At 39.5% G+C, this 17,442-nt stretch overlaps 1 protein-coding gene across 5 annotated transcripts in view; it reads right to left on the reverse strand.

The window, feature by feature from the left end:
• Nucleotides 1-2,743: 2,743 nt before the first annotated feature.
• The window catches only part of gramd4a (GRAM domain containing 4a), a 43,422-nt gene continuing 28,723 nt past the window's right edge, over nucleotides 2,744-17,442 (reverse strand). For 3 of the 5 annotated variants that reach the window (XM_081603921.1, XM_017302908.2, XM_008401158.3), the window contains 15 exons: nucleotides 16,474-16,612; nucleotides 16,115-16,140; nucleotides 15,869-15,960; nucleotides 15,338-15,429; nucleotides 15,205-15,253; nucleotides 15,055-15,126; nucleotides 14,922-14,965; nucleotides 14,724-14,833; nucleotides 13,230-13,384; nucleotides 12,935-12,952; nucleotides 10,914-11,058; nucleotides 10,725-10,818; nucleotides 10,533-10,623; nucleotides 10,343-10,411; nucleotides 2,744-8,015 (listed from right to left, as the gene is read on the reverse strand). In XM_081603921.1, the coding sequence (XP_081460047.1) occupies nucleotides 7,905-8,015; nucleotides 10,343-10,411; nucleotides 10,533-10,623; nucleotides 10,725-10,818; nucleotides 10,914-11,058; nucleotides 12,935-12,952; nucleotides 13,230-13,384; nucleotides 14,724-14,833; nucleotides 14,922-14,965; nucleotides 15,055-15,126; nucleotides 15,205-15,253; nucleotides 15,338-15,429; nucleotides 15,869-15,960; nucleotides 16,115-16,140; nucleotides 16,474-16,612 (1,307 nt within the window). In that variant the 3' untranslated portion in view covers nucleotides 2,744-7,904. The remainder of the gene's footprint in view (nucleotides 8,016-10,342; nucleotides 10,412-10,532; nucleotides 10,624-10,724; nucleotides 10,819-10,913; nucleotides 11,059-12,934; nucleotides 12,953-13,229; nucleotides 13,385-14,723; nucleotides 14,834-14,921; nucleotides 14,966-15,054; nucleotides 15,127-15,204; nucleotides 15,254-15,337; nucleotides 15,430-15,868; nucleotides 15,961-16,114; nucleotides 16,141-16,473; nucleotides 16,613-17,442) is intronic. The other 2 variants (XM_081603922.1, XM_008401159.3) reach the window with 1 other exon arrangement.

Here is a 17,442-nt window from a genome sequence, read left to right on the forward strand (position 1 = left end):
TTCAAAGCCATATTTGGCTGGTAGGCTTTGGTATATTGATGGTAACATCAAGAGGCCAAATGACTGTTTTTCAACTGGTTTAGGATTTCTGCTGTTTTTTGGGGGGGATTGAAGAGCGTTTTGGAGCTACAAAACCAGAACTTTAGATGGTTCAAATATAGCTTTGCTAATACCAGGCATAATTAAATATTGGTAAGAAAAACTTTCCATGTTGGAGACATAGCAAATGTGGAAAATGGTGGTCTGGTTCAAAGAGAACAAGTTGGACATTTTTGGCCTACATTGGAAAACTAGTTGATGAGAAGATGGATGGAGATAAAAAAAAAATAAAAAAACAGGTCAAACTGATTGAAGGCCTGTTTGAGGATGAAAAACACATGAGACTGCAGTAAAGTGGTAGCATGCAGCGAGCTACAACACCCGAGTGTGTTCAGCCCGCTGACCAAATTACCGAATGAATACCAGAGAGACATTCTACAATGTCTTCATAAATAAAACATAATTTTAAAAAAAAAAAAGCTTTAGCAATTCCTCCGTTTGTGGCTCGTCTGGTGCAGTCTTATTTGCGAAACAAAGCTATAGAAGGAAAAAACACAAAATGAAATAAACGAACTGGCATTGCTGAGAAATGGAGAGGAGTTCATTAAAAACTCATTCGGACAGAGGTGGCAGCCAGAGCGCCAAAGTACACGCAAATTTTAGCGCAACCTTTGCAAATAATTGTGTTCTTTGGAGATCACCTGCTTGGGGGGGGAAGAAAATGACCATTTCCTCATTTAGTGCGAGTGTTTAGCATGTAGCAAACAGCTGGAGGCCTCGGGGAAGGTAATTGGCAACATCTTGTCAAATGTTCCCGTGAACCAAGTTGGCGCACCTGTTCTTCAAGAGCCGCTGCCTACTTCCACCGTAAAAGACCGAGCGGTCAGTGAGTGCCGTTAAATCTGCTTACCTTTTAGTGACTTTTAGTATCCCACTTCTGCAGGCGACGAGGCTCAAAGATGACGGCCGGAAGTGGGAGTTTGGTTATTTTCCGGTTGGAAAATTCGCAGCTGCAACAACAAAATACGTCAAAGCGTCATCCTCACTCCTTGTGTTTGGTCAACGGTCCGGTTGGATAAATGTTCATATTAGCGAGGAGAGCAGCTAATAAGTTGAGATGTTGAGCTCCCATTATTACCAGCCGTAATGGGAAGAAAAGTCTGCTGACATGGAATTATTTGCTAATGAAAGGGAATTATCTTAAATAATGACCTCATTAGCATAACTACTTGTGTTCAATAAATCACGGAGATATGGTGGCGCGTGAACGCTCAAGTACGCCTCCTTTGTTATGGCTTTATCCTCATTTATTTTATATTCTAGCAGATATCAATAATAGATAAGACGTCCCACTGTCACATGAGATATTTATTTCATATTTTTAGAATATTTGCTCATTTGTGTTCTGCGCTGGAAGATAATTCTCACAGGCTAATGTTAGTGTTTCTATTCAAAGGAAAGGCGTTGAAATCCCTGGGAATGGAGAGGGAACTCAATATATTTCAAACATATGTAATATTTGAATATTTTTTCTTTTATTGATGAGAACAGTTCTGTTCTTTCCGCAAATTAGTTTTTGTAAAAGATTACGTAATGGCTGTTTTAAGCCATCTGAATGTCACTCTAACCAACTGAAGACCTTCAAATAAGTTTTTGAACTTTAAGTTTACTTACATTTTAGAAGCTGCTCAACCTGACTGAGCTTCAGAAACTTGACAGAATGGATTTAAAAAACAAAACAAAACTACATATCAGTTTAAAATGCAGGCACTACTTTGCAGATATTTATTAAAAATACGACCATGCACAATTTTCTTCCCACTTCGTTACTATATTGTGTTGGTCCATCTTTTGAAATCCAAATAAAATACACTGTCAGGACACTTAAACTTAGCAAAGAATGATTTCCCACTGTGTGTAATTCAAACAGACTCAGACAAGGAGAGGGAGCCGAGCTGTCATAGTATCACCACTTTGTCACGAATACAAATAAACCGTCTCGACCGGAAACGTCTCAGTCAGACGAACTAAAACTGTGCCGAATCCATCAATCGAAGCAGCGGGGAATACATGAGCAACTAAGGTGTCAGTTTAGTGTGTCGCCTCAAACTACATTTAAACTACATGAAAGTTTGGGGGCATTTTTTTTTTTTTTTTTGTCTTGGTGACACTCTTCGTCTCACATTGTCTCAAAATAGGGCGACTTGCTGAGGGAAACTGCAGGAGGTTCAGTGTTACCAGAACAGACTCGCAGATCAGCGCTAGAAGTGCCTTCAGGAGTGTCAGCTCATGTTTGGGAACATGAACTCGAGCTATGTTGCTTTCATGAGTCATATGGGGTAAGAGATCATTTAAAGATCAATTCCTCCTCCCCCAAGTCTCTCGGTCGGTCACTTGGACTGAAAAATATTAAACAAATGTTCGACTTTTCGATCAACAGTGCGAGAATATAGCAAGTTTAAAATCCCGTAATTATAAACCACATTTAAGTTAGTCATACAAATAAAAATGCATTTAAATTTATCCATGAACTTTTTTCAAATAAAAATGCTGGTTATGAGCTACACAAATATCCTTCAATAAGAAAATTAGCAAGCCAATCCTGATCTCCATCTCGAAGAAGCAGCAGCTTTATTGGTGTCGCACTGACCTCTGGTGGCTGGATGGGGGTACTGCAGGTAGTGATAAAGACAGAAGCATGATGGTACCTTAAATTCCTTTACTTAAATTAAAAAAAAAATGTACATCACATTATCTTTTACAATAGACATGTCTTTTTAAAAACTCTCTGGTTTCTTTACATTTGAATTATTTTGTATACAAATTCCTCTGAGAAAAAATAAAATAAAATCAAAAATAAGGAGCCTGTGACAAATTACTCTCCATAAAACCTGCAGTTTCTTCCACAACTGATTGACTGTATGTTGTGATTGTATCATAATAGTCTTTAGTTCAGTCGTGTCAGATGTGAGCCGTTTTACAGCTCCGACAGAATTACTTTGATTTCTCCTAAACGATGCAGGAGCCCTGGAGATGTTACACAGTTTATACTCTCTGAGAATCACTTTGATGATGAAATGCTTTTTGGACAACACTTCGATAATACTAACACACAGTTAACAGCATACTTCATGAAAGGGAGGACACCAGATGAAAGGGAAGAGACAACATTTCTGTTTTGGAAATGGTGCAAATCAGCGACGTTGCCTCGACAGTCCAACACGACCATCTCTGCTTATTTTAACGTGTGATTGTGATGCTTCTGGCAGCTTCAACTACACCTGGACATTAACTTTAGCATGCAGTCGGAAGCTTAAAATACTGATTTTGTTGCCGCTATGGTTGATGCTCGCCTACTGGTGAGCAGAGGGGGTCATGAAAGTAAGTGGTGATGAGCCCATGTGAGTGGAGACCGAAAAGAATACAATAAAATAAAAGCATTTCAGAACAGCAGGCCAGTCTTCATAGCTCCAAAAGGAAAGGAATTCAAACTGGGTTAACTAAAGTAGAAACATCAAACCATTTTCAATGTAAACATGAGCATAGGCAGAGCATGGCAGACAAAAACAAAAGATTTGGCAAAACAAAAAGAAAGTTCCACTTTTCAGACATAGGTAAAACTCCATGGGACAGCCTGAACTTTCCCAGAACGTCAAGATTACTTTACCAGAAACTTTTAGAGCCATCATGGAACTTATTGGGTTCTACAGATACATGATTACGATAAGGGATTGGTGCAAAAGTCAGTGATTCAATGCAATGGTCTTGATTTCCTAGATTTGGATCATCTGTCAGTTTTGTACCTTGATTTGTTGTGAATCTGTGCCATATAAACAAATAAAATAACTTATTTACCTGGAGCTCTATAACAAGCCTACTAGCAGTACCCAAGAATATGCCAGGTGCTTTTTTGGGATTTTACCACAATTCAAAAGGAACTTTTCTGGTTTGCCGCTTACCAGTTTCCTAGCTCAACATGCAAACTAATTTTGCTGAATCTGATTACTGTCCATATTTAGGTAAAATACCAGGAATATTTTGTGACTGTAGGAGTCCACCGGTATATCACCATAGGTTTTCTTAATTTTGGGTGATCAGTGATTGGCCGATACATGGATGAAAGATTTCCTTTCCAACACAGACAGTGCAATATTCTAACACTTATCAAATGATCTTACTAATCTTCATAATGAACTGAAAATCAACCAGAGTACCTTTTTGCTCTGCTGTGAGAGAGAGCTAACCGACACACCTGCCCAACATGTCACGTCTAGTAAATAGTCACCCCACTTTTGCCAACTTACTGGCTTTGTCTCTAAATTAAGCAACTTTTCAGACAAAAAAAAATAAAATAAAATAAAAAATCAACATCAGCAGATCAAGCTTTTTAAAGATTGCTGTAAGAATACACCCATTACACCAAAGTATTAAAATTAGCTCCCAAGTTCAGAAAAAAATCCTGGTAATGTTCCAAAAATGCCAGAGTGGTTTCCAGAAAGTATGTGGGAAGTTCATGAAACGTTTTGAGATTCTCTACAATAACTCGGACACCCTGTAGCTCACATCCACAGTTTTTTGTGAAACAAGGTATTTAAAAACAAAAATCCAAAGAATTAAAAGAAAAAAAAAATCTTCATGATGTAAATTATGGATTGGACATCCAGAGAGACCTTTTCTAAAACGACGCCAAAGACTGACTTTGTACATGGTCTGTCCCAGTTTCTGTGTACAAAAAACAAAGCAAAAGTAAAGGCATTGTTAGTTTTTCTTCCTGCATCTGTCTCACTTTTACTTTGTGCCCAAAATGAAAAAGTTGGAATAATGTGAAAAAACAAATGTTGCTCATGTTTTCTCAGAGCAAAATGTTTATGAAAGCACTGCTTTATCCAAGCTCAGGAGCTCCACCTGGTGGTGCATCACAGGTAATAGTGATTTGATTGTTGAGAAAAGAAAAAAAAGCATGAAAAGGGTCCAAGTTCTGGGAAATTAACCTTCAGTTCTAGGAAAGTGGAGGCTGTATTCTATAGTGCTACCAAAACATGATGCGTTCTTTGCTATATACGAGTACGACCTTGTAATGATCCACAAGTTCTCAGCTAAATGATTTCGGAATCATTCAGCTTTCGTAATCGAAAGCTAAATGAAAAGCTTTAAAACAATAATCTCACACTAAAAACGGACTGAGCTGGTCTGCTGCATTTCAAGCAACTTCATATCCAGCTTGGTTGATCCGGACTGAGAACAGGAGGAGTTGGGATTTAAGAGAAACCCAGACATTTCCAGTGTTGAGGGCAGTTCTGAAGGGCAGTTCAGCTAAATCCTCTGCTTCCCTGGAGGATCGTAGATTCAGTCTTTTAAAAGCAGACCAACATCAAAGTTTGTTTTTTTTTTTAAAAAGATCAGAAACAGGAAATGTCAAGGCTTCCCCCCCTTTTAACAGTGTTAAGGACATACATGAACGTTAAACGGTGTGCTGCTGGAGAGTGTAAAAGGAGCTACTCTATTATATCTCTATACATCAGTCGCACTAAAACTTCAGTCCTGCACTGCATTCTTCTCACTAAAAAAAAAAAAAAAAACACACACCAGAAAGTGTCTATGTGGTTTGGCATTACATTTCTACATAGCAAGCCATACGACAAGAGCAAAGACCAGCTTTAGTCTTGTGAATTTCAAAATAAAGTGACACTGAAGAGGCTTCAAAGTCATTGACTGCTGCTTGAAAACACAGATGATCTGGAATACTAGTATCATCTGTGGGCATAGGGAAACAAGCAGACACAGTGCCTAAGAAAAGTATTCCACCTAAACTGACCAGCCATGAAAGGAGAGCATTAATAATGCTCTCCAATTATTAATGTGGCTTTTGTGGAAGGAAGCCATAGCTGAAATTGTCCAAGTTAATGTTTGACAGGTGAAAGAAGCTAATTTGGTCAGATGAAACCAAAACTGGACTTTCTGGCCAAAACGTTAAGCCTTGTATGCTGGGAGATTTACGCTAAACATCCCTTTGAACACACGTTCTCGATGGAGAAGCAGGTGGTGGCATGCCATTTTTAACACAGGTAAGGTAAGGGAATTTTATTTATATAGCAGCATATAGCACAGGGTGGAATTTGGACGGTGCCAAAACTGAACAATCTTGTGGGGGAAAAAAAATGTCCCACCAGATTTTTGATAAAAATTTGTAAAAAAAAAAAAAAAAAAAAAAAAGATTAATAATTTTACATTTTTTTTACATTATTTACAATACTATATGTAAATTTTCTAAATTTACACTTTAGTAAGTGTAAATTTACTAAATGTACATTTTAGTAATTTTACATTTAGTAAAAGGTAAATTTCCCCCCGGGGGGTCTAATATAGATATTCTTGGAACTGATGTCCACATATAATCTCCATCCAATCTGATTAAACTTCAGTTATTTAGTTGAGGAGAAATGGAAAAAACTAGCATTTGGATGACACAAATGAAAATTTGCAATACAGATTAATGGGGGAATGAGGGATAAATAAAAACATCCCACAACTCAGACTTCTAATTATAAAAGTATTATTCCTGCCACCTGACAAAGCAGTATTTTGTGTGGTAAAACCTTCATAAAATGTGTCGGATGAAAAAGTTAAGCGGTTATGGATACTTTTGTGAGGCACTGTATGTCTCGTTATTGTAGAATAATGTTTTAACTTTTCTGGCTAAAATTTTACTCATTTCAAGTGAGATAAATCGGAAGAGTTTTTTTTTTTTCCTTTACATTTCTCTACTCAAGCTAGCTTTGATTTCCAGCTGATAAATAACGTGAGGGTTAAATCATTATTTTAATTGCACATTTTCTTCAAGGGACTTCAGAGTGCTTTTGCTGAACAAATGAATGCGTCAGGATTTTAAGTGTCCAACATGCATCCCGACTAGTTCAGTTAGGAGTTCTGGTAAAGTGCAGCAAATATACCAGCTGTTTTTAAAAACAAAAAAACAAAAATAGATTTCTTCAAACAGCTCGTGAGGAATCTGCGATTTCCAACCGTCACGTATCTAAATGGCAGTCGGGGTTGTGCTCTCGTCTTGGATACAATGGGCAGCTCGCACCACAACCAGCATCCAAACAAAAAAAAAAAAAAAAAACAAAAGCTGTTAAGAAGACAAACAAAAGACTGAAAGGATAAGGCGGCAAAAAAAACAAAACAAAACAAAAAAAAAAGTTCGACATATTTCACGTCTGCACACTTACAAAAACACGGAAGTGGAGGCCGAGACGTTTTGTCAGTTCGTAAGCCGGACGGCGGCGCCGAAGAAACGTGTTTAACACCCGAAAACGGCGATGTAAACTAACAGAAAGGCTCTGGTGTCAGTCGCAGGCTGACATCTTCACAGCTAATAAAACACAGAAGAAAACAGAAAAACAGAAACAGTCGGACATGTTCACACCTCTGGTTCTGTTGGGTTTTAGCCAAGAGGCACCGGTTTGACATGAATACTTTGATATACAGCATGAACTTCTGCATCTGGCAGTTTAAAGTAGGTTCTGTTATCTGCTAGCAGCAGACAGCGCCCCGTTGACTGGGGAGTGGCAGAGGGAAAAAAAAAAAGAAGAAAAAAAACTGACGCACAATAACACGCACTCCCACACATGCAACACCAGAACCAAGAAAGCCAAAAAAAAAAGTCGGTTGGAAGAGGAGATCCAGCTCCTCCATCAGCCCTCTGCTGATTGGTTAAAACGACTTCTCCGTCAGCGCCCCCTTCAGGATGAGCAGTGTCCCCTAGGTGCCTCCAACAAGAAGCTGGCACTCGTCCAGGGAGCCGGAGGAGTTTGAGGGAATCGGAAGCTCCCCAACATCGACGAGGAGTGGAAGTGAGGAAGAGCCTAAAGCTCTGCGCTGGTCGGTGGCTTGGAGGTGGTCACAATCTTCATGTACTGGGTGAAGATGGTCTCGAACGCCTCGTCTCTGTGGATCATGGCGCCAAACACCAGCGGCTGCAAAAGACACACAAGCTATGTTAGAAGTACGCCCAAATTTGCTTCCTTCATCTTAAAACTTGGAGGTCAAACTGTGAGTCAGGTTTATTGGGAAAATATGAAGCCTTGTGTTTGCAACAAGTAAGCTAGCAGTATTAATAGCTAAACACAAGTGGTAGCTGAACATGGTAGACAGTAGACCACTACCTCTAGCAATATGAGCCCACCCCTCATGGCCAAAGTGCATTGATATTTTTAATCTTAATTGCCTTCTTCACACACAATTGTTTCCAAGACAGGAAACTATGAGAGGCAAATCCATTAGCTTCTAGTCGAGTCACGTTTATTTGTATTGCCCATTTCAGCGACAAGGGAGTTCAAAGTTCTTCATACCATAAAAGCTTCATGCAGTCATCAATTATGAAACAAGCAATACATAAAATCTATTGATCAATGTTCCAGTTATGAATCAACGTCCACTCTGAACAGGTGGAGTTTTAGCCATGATTTAAAGGAACTCTGTTTTGTAGTTTTCTGGAGGTTTGTTGCAGATTAGAGGAGAATAGAAACCAAATGCTGCTTCTCCATGCTTGGTTCTGGTTGTAAGGATGCAGAGGAGGCTAGAACCAGAAGGTTGATGCGACAACCGATTTTTAATGTATTTCGGTGCCAAGTCGTTCAGTGGTTTATAAACTAACTGTGGCAGTAACCAAGCAACTAAAGATAAACGCATTGATCAGTTTCTCTAGACTTTGTTGAAACATTAGTCCTTTAAATCCTGGAAATATTCAGGAGACAGAAGGTTGACTTTGTAATTGTCTTTATGAGTCTCTGAAGGTTCATGTCTGAGTCCATCATTTCTTCTCAGATTTCTTCCCAACCTTGCTGGACATTGAGATACGTCTGTAGTCTCTTTCCATCTTGCACAACTCTGCAGGTTTCACCGCCATGCCACAGGCATCCATAGATCTGATAACATCCAGTTTTGAGCTTCTTGTGGTTTTGGATCAGATGTGGTTTATTTGCTGGAATTCAGACATGGAACTCTTCTGGGTTTACTTTGGAAACAGTTTTGCTGCAGGTGTTTTGCAGTCAGTCCAAGGTGCTGGGCCACCTGGCTTCCTTCTGAACCTGGCAGCAGCCACTGGTTGCTTCTGCTTTCGTTCCAAGTGGCATAACTCTGGAAACCTTTGAAATCTGTCCCATGGTTTTGTAACATTTATTTACAATGCAATAAATTTTTCTCTGAATGCTTGGAACAAAGCCCTTAACATGACACTACATACTTGCTCAAGCTTACAGTCAGAGCGATAATTAAAAAGTTTAAAAACGACTTGCATAGAAAAGGTTGGATGAAGAGCAAAGTTTGTTTTTCCCCTCTAGGAGGTCAGGAGGTAAAAACTGCCTCAAAAGCTCAATGTTGGAGAACTACAGCAAACAATGTTATCTTGGGCCAAGATAAGCATATCACATTTGCTAAATACCACTGAGAACTAAAATGACCTGAAATGAATCTGAAGATGAGATTTTTAGTAACATGTTCTGTTATTATAGTGCATGTCTGACTAGCTTGTTAGCTTCTATCATTGCAAGGATAGCTGCAGTTTTCAGAAGAAAAAAAATCTCTGATTACAATGATTACAACTGATTACACAATGCCCCTTTAAAGAATCCAATCTTCAAGCATAGTGGATCTTGCTAAGGCCCTGGAACGCTTGGAGTACATGGCATCAAACTCCTTAAAATATCAGGATGAACAGCAATCTGGTCATCTGTGCCAGGAAAAATAAAGCAAAACTCAGCTCAAAGAAAATATTTTAGACAACTATTTTACAATCAACCTGCCAACACTCACATTAACACCAAAATACATTAAAAATCTGCTGCTGTTGTATCAACCTTCCAGGACATTCGGGCCAAGCATGGAGAAGCAGAATTCAGTTATTATGCTCCACAGATCTGGAACAAATTTCCAGAAAACTGTAAAACTGCTGGAAGACCGAGTTCCTTTAAAGCTAGACTAAAAACCCGTCTGCTTAGAGTTACCTTTGATTAGTAGTAAGTCAAACATGTATCAACATATTTGATGTGTATTTGCTTGATGAGTTTGATGATGCCGTTTGACAAAATGTAATGTTTGTTTCATAATTCTTAACTGTATGATGTTTTAATGATGTAAAGCACTTTGAACTGTCTTGTTGCAGAAATGTTCTGCTTGAAATTGACCTGTACGGCTCAATTTCAAGCAGTTTCTAGTGTAATACAGACTTAGCCATGGAGTATGAGGCCAGAGGCCATCACAAGAGTGTGTTTAGGAACGGTCTCTAAAGTAGCGAAGCGCTCACCTTCTGAGTGGAGGGAGTGGCTATAGAGATGCCCATGCCGCTTCCTGGCAGGACCGACAGCACTTTGTACTAGACGGAGATAAAATTAAATGGTATTAGTTTAGGAAAAAAGTCAAACAACGTGGATCTTAGAAAAGTGTTGAACCTTTTATATTCTGGAATACATTTTCTGGTGGAAAAGCGAGAATACCTTCTGGATGTCTGTGATGTCCACTAGCTTGATCACTTTATTCTTCTTGGAGGAGCTGGATTTGGAGCTGGAGCTCTCGAAGCAAAGATAACTGATGGACAAAAAGGGAAGGAGGGAGTAATGTCAGTCAAAACTGTTCTTCATAACTTCTTCAGTGGTGAGTTCAACTTGAGCGACAAGGGCTAAGCTTACTTCTCCGTGACGTAAAGAACTCCATTCCTGATGTAGTCCGTGGGCATCTTCCTATCTCTGTTTATCAGACAACACCTCCAGCCGTTCTCGCACACTAAGACAGAAAATAAAAGAAAAACTTCAGATTCAATTTACAGCCTTTGACGACCTCAGTGGAGAGTTTGCAGTGGTTGTAGTAAGTTTCCTCACCCGCCAGAGGGCGCTCCGTTTCCGGCAGGTTGAAGATCTCGTGGAAGGGGCCCTTTTTGGTGCTGTGGGAGCGACCCGCGTCATCTTCTCTGCTCATGCCGCTGGGGACGGTGGCGAGGCTGCTCCGAGACACCACCGGCTGAACCTGGTGGAGGCAGGGGGACAAGGAGAGGTAGGAAGAAACGGGAGGAAGAACAAACAAAAAAGAAACCCCAAAGAAAGGATGACAAAAGTGATATAGTCAACAACAGCAACAAAAGAAAAGGAAACAGACAATGAGGGGAGAAGACAAAGAGGTGAAAAGAAGAGGAAAGGGGGATAAAAGAGGGAGAAACAGGTCACGAGACTGAAACATCCTCCATAAATCATCTTCGGCTGTTAGTACTGAACAATGCGCAGCTCTGCATGTGCACTTCATTGCGTCAGGCTCAGGTGTAACGTGCAAAGCAGAGAGGGAGGCTGCCATTCAATCAGCCTCTGTATGAGCACAAACCAAAATGATACTGGTTAGTCAGCGGCGCCTTCCTCCAGCACTCGCACGCCTCAAACCTTTTCACATTTTCTCACGTTCTAAATGCATTTTATTGCATTTCATTATGTAATTGACCAACACAATGCAGTGCGTAATTGGAAAGTGGAAGGAAAATGAAACGTAGCTTCCCAAACCTGACAAACAATAATATGAAAAGTGAGAGAAGCATTCTTTGCAGATGGGGAGCAATAAATTTCAAGCCTTACCGCACATTTTTAATTGGACTTTGACTAGGCCATCTTAACTACTGAATATGATTTGATCAAAACTGTTGCATTGCAGTTCTAGCGCAACGTTTACAGCCCCGAGAGCCATTTGTGTCTTTGTTCCGGTTCAATGAAATTTGCTTAGTCACAAAAGCTACATGAAAGAAATTGGCTAATTTTCACAAAGTCTGCAAAGGGATTTTATTTATTTTTTTAAATAAAAAAAAATATATATATTTTTGTTTCCAAGTTTTAAAATACAGAAACTCAAATTTGAAAATTTTTTCAAGGAAATATCTTATAAAAAAAGCGCAAATTTTGCAACAGAGAAGTGACTCCATAAAAAAAAACCCAACAGATCAACTGCTAATAGCCAACATGGTCTATTTCATGGTGATTGAAGTCACAATTTTAAAGCTTAAACCTACTTTACACTTCTCAACTGATTGTTTTTACTCTGAATTATGGGAACTGGGGTGAAGAATAAAAGCAAATGCACACCACACTTTTTAGATTTTTAAAAACTGTTATTTTCCATTCACAATGATGCTGTAGATCGATAAGGTGAATAAATGTGAAAAGGCTCCAGTTGTGTGTATACTTTTGCAAGGCACCGCGTGTAATAATGCCAACCTTCACACTAGAAATGGATCCTAAGTGCTTTATAGTTCCAGCTGCTCTACATACAACTGCCACATAAAACTACCAGCATTTATAATTCTGGGTTTATTATTGTTTGCTAAAGTAAAAAAAAAGAAAGAAAAAAAAGGGCCTTTATGAAGTAAAATAATAATATAAATGAAACAAAAACTGCTCTATGTGCATCTTGACTACTCGATAACACTACTACTTATTGAGCATCTTTCCAGTGGATCAGAAATGTCAGAAATGTTGGTGGTTCATGGAGAACTAAGTTGTTAAAAAATAAAACAGAACTTTTTTTTAAATCTTAATTTCTCAAATATTTTCTGACAGTTTTGATCCATTCCATTCACAGTCAGCTGGGATCCCGAGGTGTCACGCATCTCACACACACACACACACACACACACACACACACACACACACACACACACACACACACACACACACACACACACACACACACACACACACACACACCCACACACACACACACACACACACACACACACACACACACACACACGCTTTGAGGTGAGCCCATGGCACACCCACAGGCACAGAGGAGTGAGGTGGGGGGGAACCAATGGATGGGGAGTGGGAGGGAAAGAGGGGGGAGGACGCACACCAGAGCACCCTACCTTCTCAATGCAGGAGAGCTGAGAGAGAGAAACAACAGAATATACCTGAGACCGAAGCCACGCATGCTCACACACCTTTACGTAACCACACAGACAGAACAGGAAGTGAGAGTGGGGCTTGTGATGATTTATTAAGAGCGCTGATATTTGGAGGCTTTTTGATCTTCGTTTGTTTTTCGCTCCTCTACGTGGCGGTGGGGGTGTGTGGAGGTGTTCAGAGCTTTCAAGTCTAACCTGTTTAGGAAAGAACTGAGAGGGGAAAAAAAAAAACAAGGGGTCGTTTAGGCCCACTTACCCGCCGGGACACAGTGGCGTTGGTCCGCTCTTTGAGCTGGGGGTCGGTGGGGAGGCTGTTCCACACGATGTATGGCGTGTCGTACTTGTCCCGAAGCTTCGGACAGCTCTTAAACAGGAAGTCTATGATGAAGAACTTGATACCGGCATACACCCCTGGGGGGAGGAGACACGGAAATGGACAAAGGTTAACGTTCCAAGTTATCCAATCAGTTTGTTGTCATTTCAATTAATTAAGAAATACTAAAAAATTATACTAGATTCCATTTCAAATTGAATTCATTTCTAGTTTTCTTTACTAAAAATGAAATTACAAATGGCAGAAAGCATTTTCAAAAACGTGGCTTTTATTTCGATTTCTGTTGTATGACAGAGTATTAGAGACTAATTATGAGAATGTAGTATTAATATTAGATTAAAAACGCAATCTTACCAGAAAAAAATATCTTAAAGTTATGAGAAAAAAATAATTGTAATGGAAAAAAAGCTCAGATAGTGATCAGGATGTGATGTCAGCAGTTCATGTAGTTCCTTCCTCAAAATAGACAGTTGTTTGCTTCATCGTTTTAAGGTCCTCCTGCTAATAATAATTTGATCCTGATGTGTTAAAAGATTATCATCTGTACAACTTGTACCAACGAATAACTTCACCAGATACGCAACTCTCCTAATGTAATTGTTTTTGTTGGAATTTCCATACAACTACTACTTTATTTTCCAAATATTACAGCCTTATTCTATTGTCCTTATCAAAAAATAAGAATAATCATCTAAGTCTGACTCTAATATTCTGTTGCAGACTTGACCTGAATTTGAAGCCAAATGAAAAGAAATTGTAAAACACAAAACAAGATGGCGGCTAATCTCACTCTGAGCTATGGGAATCCAAAGAATGCTTTGTTTAGGGGGGTAAAGTCCAGATTTTACCCAAAAACCGAATATTCAAAAACACAAAATTTGATTAAACGATAAAGCTGATTTATCGCCCAGCCCAAGTTACAATTTCAAAACCACAAGAATTTTCCTTCATGACGTTGCTAATTAAGTTCCTTTGGAGATAAAGTTCCTACATGATTTTTCATCAAAAGTTCCACATGTTTCCTTCACCAACATGTCAAGAATTCTGTCCTATTTTAGTCAAATTCCAATATATTTTCTACAAGTATCCAGCTTTAAACACTGAACCTGGAGAGATAAAAGGCTGAGATAACTGGTCAGTTTCATCCCATGCTTTCCAAAACCATTTACAAACAGATCAGATAAGCAACCAGCTGCCACTCACAGGCAGGGCAGAGGAAGGTTACACAGCTACTGTATGAATGCATTTGTTTGTGTGCAATGAATGAAGAAAGAAGAGCTCTATTTATTCGAGGTCCTTCGGCAACATTTAGAGAATGTCAGCTGGATAAAAGAAAAATAAAAAAGGGGAAGTCTGTGTGTGTGTGTGTGTGTGTGTGTGTGCGTGTGTGTGTGTGTGTGCGTGCGTCTGTCTCACCCATCATAAAACCCATCAGCTTGTACGGGAGGACGCAGGAGAAGATGAAAGCAACCCACAGGCAGATGTAGAGCTTCCTGGTGCTGTCTGGCTGAACCCACATGAACAGACTGCAACACACACAGGAAAGAAATACACAGAATAAGTCGGAGTTTCACGGCATGCGGGGCAGGATGAGGTTTCAGGTGGAAGACTCACTTCTTTATCTTCTCCAGAACGTCGGCCATCTTACCGAAGATGTTCTGTGGAAAGAAAACACCAAAAACCATCGAATGTTTCCTCCATTTTTTTTATTTTAAGATTTTTTTTTTTTAAAGAAAGGGCGTCCTACCTGAGCTTTTTGTGCAACATCAAGTACAAGCTGAAACTTTTCAGATACAGTCAGGTCTTCCTTTGGGGGCTCCTAAAAAATATAAAGGTAAATTAGTAAATTAAACTAAAATGTATTTTGTTCTGATCCAGAAGTCTGTCATTCTCCTACCATGGGTTCAGACACTTCAGGCACAATGCTCCACTGAATCCTCCACCCTCTGACAGAAACAAAAAAACTATTTAACCAACACCTACCGTGTTTATTAACATTTAATTTGCTTTAATGCAAAAAAATAAAGCACCTGGCAATGAGGTAATTCAAAGACAAGCGCAGGATGGCCAGGAAGAGGAACATGGGAATGGCCCAACCATGCCAAGCAGCATTCATGTAGATCTAAAGGAGAGAAAGAAACATTTAGTTAGCAGCAGCAGCCATAAAGCCCTGCATGAAATCCAAAAAATTTAATTTCAGAAGTTACTTAACTACTAACAAGAGACATTTATCCTTCTTCATCTCTATTTGATAAATTTGTTTTTGTGCTTTTCATCCTAAAACCGGACCCAAAAAATGCTGAAACTGAAGGTTTAAAATGCTTTTGCAAGGCCACAGAACGAGTGGCTAAAGACGATTTGGCACAGCTCTGGACATCAATGAAGATCTAATTAGACCACAGCAGTCTTTGGCAGAGTCACTAAAACCTATAAACAGAAGTCACTGAGACTCATTTTGGCTTTTCCTCATGAGCCGACGCTAACTGGGTTCAATGCTTTCCCCTTTTAAATCCTAAAAACCAAGCGGACATGTAGCGGTTTTATGTGCAGCGCTCACTCACAATGAAGGCAATAGCTGAGGTGTAGACAGAGTGCCAGTTAGATAAGGCGGAGAGGTTCCTTAAGAAATTAGTGACAGGTCTGGCTCCTCGTTCTGAAAGAAAAAAAAAAACAAAACAAAAAAAAAAAAAAGATGTGAAACATGGGTTAGAATTATTTCATACAAGTTTATGTAATATAGTGTTTTGTGGTGACATTACATCACCATCTCTGTTTTTGGTTTGTGTGGGTGTTGTTTTTGCACTCACTGAGTCGCCTCATGTTTTCTGTCAACCTGAAAGGAGAAAAAGGAAACAAACAGTTTAGGAAACTGCACAAAAAAAGAAAATTAAAATTTAACAAGTAGGAGGTCAGACCGCAATGTAGCCTTCATAAGTCTATGACTCACACTCTTCATAGAGGAAGAGAAATAAATCCTCCAACTTCCTACGTGCAAAATAAAAGCTGATCTAAAGACGGTGCCTTGCTCCAAGGACAACACTACTAACTATTTTAAATATTAAATATAAACTCAGTTCAACAAGTTTAACCATAAAATCTGAAAGAGCTACAGCCTGTTGTCCCTCTCTGTATTCACCGGTTCTGTTTTGGAGGAAACCCGACTCACCTTTTAGCACTTAGCGGCTCCTCCGTCTCCACAGTGCTCTCCTCCGGCTGGAAGCGGAAGTCTTCGATGTAAACCCCGAACCGCTCATAGAGCCACTTCTGCAGCCGCGAACTCCACACCTCCTTCTGCTGCTTCTCCGCTAAACACAGAGGAATCACAGCAGACAGGTCAGAGGTGGAACTGTGGATACACACTGAGGTTGGTGTGGCACAAGTTTTTCTCCTTAAAACTGGATTTTAAGAAGTTATTGTAGTAAAATTGCATCTTTATTCTGCTAATTTTATGACTATATCTTCATAATTAAACATACATTCTATATATACTCCGTCTATAACTTCTTAGTTAGGAACACAATGCTGTTCAACAAGACTCCTTACAACACCACTAATATTATTATTACTATTATGATTGAATTATTAAGTCAACACTTTAAAGTACTGATTATTAAGGCAAATGAGCAACATGGTAAACATTAATGTGTGCTCACTTTGTTTTTCTGGTCTGAACGCACACCACAAGAGGCAGTGTTAGTTTGAGAAGATGAAGGTGCTCATTCTATCAAAGTTTGACTTCCAGTGACTTCTCTGTGTGTGTGAGAGAGAGAGAGTGTGTGTGGCTGGCTTTAAGAGAAAGGAAGATGCCAGAGTGCCGTCAGTGGGGAGGGAGGCTGGAGCTAATTTAGAAAAATAGGTTATGATTGTGGATCACTTCATGTAGGTCAGATCAGTCCGAGTGTTACCTCGAGTCGAGGCCGAGGTGAGTGAAGGAGTGTTTGCAGAAGGAGGAATGATTGAAACTTTGATTGCCGTTAATATTTTGTATCGAGTTAAAATTGGTAAATGCACTAAAACTGAAAGTGCGTGTTACAGCCGTCACTCACACTGCGTTCTCATCTACAGCTGCCTCCATTTCAGTCGCTCCTCTACAGCCCATCCTGAAACCTGAAGCCTTTCCTCCATCTTTTTCATT

Source organism: Poecilia reticulata, chromosome 23, assembly GCF_904066995.2.
Source record: "Poecilia reticulata chromosome 23, P_reticulata-male-v2, whole genome shotgun sequence".
In the NCBI taxonomy this organism is placed as follows: domain Eukaryota; kingdom Metazoa; phylum Chordata; class Actinopteri; order Cyprinodontiformes; family Poeciliidae; genus Poecilia; species Poecilia reticulata.